We start from the raw sequence: 6,221 nt of genomic DNA on the forward strand, positions 1-6,221 counted from the left end.
GATAAAACGACATTCCACGAACTTAATGACTCCCACGTGTGTGTGTGTGTGTGTGTGTGTGTGTGTATATATATATATATATATATAGGAAGAGCTATATCTGTAACAGGCCGTGGAGGCCCATGGCGTTGTGAGACATCGAGGCCCCCACATTTCCTACAAAAGAGGCTCACATATGGCAGTGAGGTCAGCCTTACACGCTGGCCGCCCTATATCCCCAGGGAGATTCCTAGTAGTCATTTCTATTAGAGGCTAAGTCGAACCCAGGGCCATACTGCGGCCGGGAGGATTAGGTAAATTGAAAAAATTCAACGACCTCATTGGGAATTGAACCCGCGACCTTCCGGCTTGTAGCATAATGCCCCCATTTATACTCATATACATGTATGTGTGTGTGTGTTTTCAAATCCCTGTGCCTCCAATTCTGCGCAGACTCCGTAAGAACTGCACTGTCAATGTTTGTGCCGTTACACACTAGTTGTCATGGAAACATCGTCTTTTTGAACAAAGCATGCACTGAAAAACTTGCTTCCAACACAAGATGACTGTCTGTTATGACTCATATTGTCCAGGAATCAAGCTTAGCTGATCTCATTTCCAAGTTTCACAGTTCTAGCCTAAGTGGGCTTGTGACGTAACGAGTGTGACCTTGTGTGCGGCAGGTATGTACCGGCCACAGTCGGCTGCCACGATGCAGGAGACAGAATTGATCAACAAGTCAAGGCGCCAAGTCGTGATGGCGAAGGAACCGCTGGAGAAACTGCGACACCTCTGCCTGTCTAGGGGCGCCACTGGGATCCTTGGGCTTGGCCGGTAAGTGTTTATTTACTGTAGCACAAAGTGATTTTGAATTACTGTAGGGGTTTCCGTGCTCTATAATTTTCAAAACGGAAACAGAAAACAAAACTACTTGCCGAATATGAAAGTCATTGCCAAATAAATTATCTTAGTTACAATTTCATATTCCGTAAGCAGTTTTATTTTGTTATTTCCGGTTTGAAAATTATAGGCCACGGAAACACCGACAGTAATTTAGAATTCCATTGTATAGTTAACGACGCTATCCCTAAATCAGGCTCTACCGTCGAGTTCTAAAACGATGAATGACGTAAAAATGGAATGATTCGGTCGTGTACTGTCCCGACTTCTAAACGCCTCAAATCTTCAAGTTAGGATACTTGATGTCCAGACGGAGATTCGAACCAGATACCACCCGAATACAAGTAAGAAAATTTATCGCTTCAACAAACTTGCCCACAAAGTTAAATGAGAAGGTTACATGCATAAGCAGGGGCGTTGTCCTAGGCGATCCAGCACGCAACACCACGTTGGAGGAAATGTGTAGGAAGCCTGATATGACGCTGTTCTCCTTGCCTAACGATCAGATCTACAATCCAAGTGTTGAATTGACACAACGAACAGCACACGAAACGCATATACTGATGCATTTCAGAGGCTGAAAATGAAACAAGCCATATGAAATTCCCATCTCAAAACCGTGTCTATACAACTGTCACGACGCTGCCGTGTCACTCAAAACGGAGGTGTTTCGACGCTGAACGCCTTGCTTCTACGTACTAAATTTGGGGTTTCGTTAACTGATATGAACCCCACAGGAGGTGGTAACCTCGTCGACAGGTCACGTAAGATTTACAGGGCCCTTGCATCGTAATGGTCTTCGATCTGTTTTGTAAGATTTACGCCTCCCCGCCATGTTAGGTGGGTCCCTTGTCACCACGGCATGGCGTGTACCCAGGTTGCGGATGCAGGAGACGGTCTCCAGGTATGGAGGGAAGCTGCGAATATATTGAATAATCAGTCGCGGACAGACGCCAAGGGGTGGTCCTACAAATTGGGGGTTGGGCGTGGAGCTAACAACTCCTCACCGTAAAAATTAAGCTTGTTGCGAAAGATCACAAGAAGCATCGGACCTGGACGGATTCTTTGGATAAACTACCTAAGCGAAAGAAAATGGATCGGACCGATATGGCTCGGGATAGGGACGAATGGAGGGCTCTTGTGAACGCGGTAATGAACCTTCGGGTTCCACAAAATGCTGAGAAGGTCTTGAGTATCTGCATAAATGGCGGCTTCTCAAGAAGGACTCAGCTCCATGAGTGTGTGACCCCCCTCCCTTCCGCCAGAAATTTCGCACCTTCAGAGAAGCTCAGTGTGTTACCTTATCGTACAAGCTGGTGTCATGGATTTGATTTGTTTCATTCTGGTCCGTCACACTAACAATATTACAAATGATACAGCAATTCCGTCCAGTGTGACTGTTGAAGCTTTCGCTACTTCACTTCTTAGCACCCTAACATGTTTCGGTCCCTATAGACCATCATCGGAAGGAACATCGATACTTTTAGAAACTACTATTACATTGGGTGTTTTGATTTTTAAAATACATAAGTATACAATATTTGTAATATACACGTTATACAAAATCCAAATTTCTTGCAACTACAGCAACTGTCCTTGATGTATTAATGTGTTTAAACTTATTAACAGTGTTATTATAAACAGTACTTATTTATGTTATGCTTAACGACGCTGTCAGTCTGCCTCACCATGTAGCGTCGAACTAATGAATAGTGTGGATTAGAGAGGTGTGATCTGATGCACTGTTCCAGCTTTTCCGAGAGGAAATGAGGGAAACAACGAAATACTTCAGTCAGGGCAGCTGCACTCCTGACCGAGATTCGAATCGGACACCTATCAAGTACAGTTAGAAGTTTGAAGTTTAACTTGCTCGGTGAAGCCGCTCGAATTCGGTACATCTGTATTGATTTCCTTTTCAGTTCTGTGCTACTTGGTCTGGTGAAAAGTTGGCATCAGGCCATAAAGTCCTATGGGGAATGGAGGGCATATACCTTCACACACAGTTTCAGCACTAGATGCTTCGGCATGTTGACCCCGGGAATGAGCCCCTCATACCCATTGCATATGAGGCTTGGTTGGTGCCAGAGTCGGTCTGGACTCCCTGGAGAAAAGAAAACCCTCTTGCACATGTGGGAACCTGAATATGGATTCCTCTGTCGTCCAGTTCATTCCAGGCCATTGATCATTAGGGAGGTCATGAGGTTGCGAGGCTTCCTATTCGAAATTACGGGAATAAAACAACTACAGAAGTCCTACAACTACGCCTTTGAGAAGGTTTCCTCAAAGTCCACGTCCCAATTTTGTAAGTTCGCCAAGCAGGTGGGATGGCTCAGTCGGCCAAACGACAGAGGAACTGGAGCTTGAGTTCCCAGCAGGGGCATCCCACCGACCACGCTTGCCCTGGGGCCTACCCACCATCTTATCAATGGGTATCGAGACGTTTTTCCGAGGTAAAAAGCAAACTTGGCCTGAAGCTGACCGTTCACCTCCTTATGGCTCTGAGGTTAAGAGTTATGCCTAAGTTTCCTCATACGCCTTTATGGCGTGGTGCTTAATTAAGCACAAGGGGAACATAGGCTTATTTTTCAGCAGAGAAGTTTCAAACGTTGGCCTAATTCTTTTTAGTAGTTCGTTTCTAGAGAGACGCGAACAAAATTATTGATGATATCACTGACGTCTCTTTTGTCATTGATTTTCTACAAAGGAACCGTTTACTCCCTTTATCGGAATTAATAATTAATGTTAAATACCACAGAAACACTCCAAGTCGTGAGCATTTTGTTGCCCTTGCTGCCATCGCCCTAGCTGCTCGCGTACCACTATGACACACTGAATCGAGTCCAGTTCGAGTCCTGCTCACTATAATACTAAATAGGCTATCATTAGCTTCACTCGACTCGGCGCTAAGACAACTGGCACACTAACTGGATCGAGTCCAATTCGAGTCCGGCTCCCTGTGATCCTGTATAGGCGGACCCTCAGCTTCACTCGACTCGACACGTACGACTACTGGCATACTAACTGATCAAGTCCAATCCGAACCTGACTCCATGACGCTGTAAGTGCAGATCCATAGCTTCACTTGACCTAGTCGATGTGACAAAAGTATACAGGAATTATGAACGAAACAAATGGATCTGCATTTCCAGCGTCTTAGTGACTGAGACTCGATTCTACACGGTTAGTATGCCTGTTAGCCTAACGCTAGAGGCATATCAGGAATAGGCAGCGTATTTAGCGCCCAAAATACTGAAATGAATCTAATCTGCCGTGCCCAATTAAAAGTGTCTGTAAAAGTCAGCTCCGAAACTTTGTGCATTCTAAGTATACTCCAAACAATGCAGACTCTTCAATGTAATATATTCAGGGTGGCCGTGTAGAAAAATCTGAACTTCAGTTTGTATTGTTTGCCGTTATTATTTGCGTTGGACATCTCTACGTTCATGCATTCATTCATACATGTCGTTCTTATGACTTTCAGAACGTGTTTCATTGTCATGGTTACTAAGTATACTCATTATCGTCACGGTCCCTGTACCATTCTTGTGGGGGAAGAAACAAGGAAAGAAATCGACTTGGACTCATGACCATCCATACGAGAGCAGTAATAACAAAATCAACACATTTTCCGATTTGCTGTTCTTGAAATGAATAATATTTTTATACTCATCATCTGTCATCAATTTCCGAGATGCACTGCGTAATTACTAGGGACCGGATTTTTATGCCCTAATAATCCTTTAAATATGTATGCATTTATGCATGAAAAACTTCCGAAATATGCACTAAAATATGCACATAAAAATTTATACCAACTATTAAAATTGATTTTACATTATTTTAAGACCAACAAATCAATAAAGTAAGTTCATTTTATGTAATCACTGAATGATTAACTTACAATAAAAAGCTATACTTAAATACAAATCATGCAGCAAAGCCAACGTATTTCATTACAAATTTAAAAAATCAATGGTGCTCACATTTAGCTCTCGGAACTTTCAACTTCTCTTCTGCTGCAGTTCACAATTACTAAATGTTTTAGGTTTTCCATAGTTAGTCGCCTCCTGTTGTCTCGTAAGATGTCCTTATAGCGGGAAAAACTTCTTTCTACCTCACAGGAACTTAGGGGCGCATGTACAGAAGCCGCTATTTTCTCCACTGTTAGTGATGTTTTACTTGGCAGTTCAGCACGTTTACCGGCTAAATTTCTTCAATTTCACAAATCTGTTCATATCCTGGATTTTTTTAAAGAATGCTGTGTACTTTTTCCTTTACGACTTCATTAACTCTTCCAGGAACCGAATTCAATTTGGAAACAGTGGTTTTGAACACACTTAACGACTGATACAAAGTAGTATTGCTATTGCTTGCCTCCAGTGAGGAAATGGCGGATGGAAGATGAGAGAAGTGAGCAGATATATAGGGAAGACTAGTTTCTAGTTCTGCGTTTTTTAGTAAATCTTGGGCAATTTGAATTTATGCTGCACTTTTGGATCAAATGTATTTACGACATTCCTGTTTCTAAATGTTCGGTATAATAACTCGCTGCACACAGCCACGTGCCCCAGCGCGTTAAAATTGCTTCTGGCGGAAGTGGAACGCTCGGTGCTGCTGCTTTAAAGGCTTCCTTTCTGTACGGCGCTTTAACAAATACCTTCTCCACAGAAGACACCAACGTGTCAACAAGCGGAAAATTTGCACGAATTGTTTCTGCAGCACGGTGCAACCCCTGGGCAAGGCAAGTCAAATGTGTCATATTTGGAAATATAATTTAAGAGCAGTACCGGCTTTCACCATATAACTTGCGGCATCAGTCACAAAGAGCAATACGCGCTCATACTGAATGCCATTCGGCCATAGTAAATTCATGGAATTGATAAAAAAAATTCGGAAACTGCGGAGCTTTTGTCGTTTCAAGTTGCTCTACCGCAAGAAGATATGGGGTAGACTGTTCATTCTTATTAAGGGATCCAACTATACAATTTGCAATAAACCGTCCCTCACAATCTTGTGTTTCGTCGATTGATACCCAAACAAAATTATCTTGAATCTTACGAGTATCTCTAATGCTTTCAATTGTAAGACCGTAACACTGCTTCACGTAATTTCTGCGCACAGTAGATTCATCCGGCACTTTGCACTGTGTATACTTCTCTATGAAGTTTCTCAGAGTAGGATTGGTTAGTTTCTACAGCGGAATATCTGCCGCTAAAAAGGCTTCGCAAGAATCAAAGGAAAACTGTGAAAAACTATTATTAGAAAATTCACTAAGCAATTTTTGAGCAGGAGCAGTTTTCGCGGATTTAATTTTTATATTCTCTTTGTGTATATTAGTGTTC

The 6,221-nt window shown here is 42.6% G+C and overlaps 1 protein-coding gene across 1 annotated transcript in view; it reads left to right on the top strand.

Annotated features, from left to right (window-relative positions):
* The window catches only part of LOC111872135 (calcyphosin-like protein), a 44,866-nt gene that overhangs the window by 17,963 nt on the left and 20,682 nt on the right, over positions 1–6,221 (top strand). The window contains exon 2 of the mRNA XM_023865720.2: positions 663–813. Within this exon, the coding sequence (XP_023721488.2) occupies positions 663–813 (151 nt within the window). The remainder of the gene's footprint in view (positions 1–662; positions 814–6,221) is intronic.

This window comes from Cryptotermes secundus, unplaced genomic scaffold (genome assembly GCF_002891405.2).
Source record: "Cryptotermes secundus unplaced genomic scaffold, Csec_1.0 scaffold470, whole genome shotgun sequence".
NCBI classification, from domain to species: domain Eukaryota; kingdom Metazoa; phylum Arthropoda; class Insecta; order Blattodea; family Kalotermitidae; genus Cryptotermes; species Cryptotermes secundus.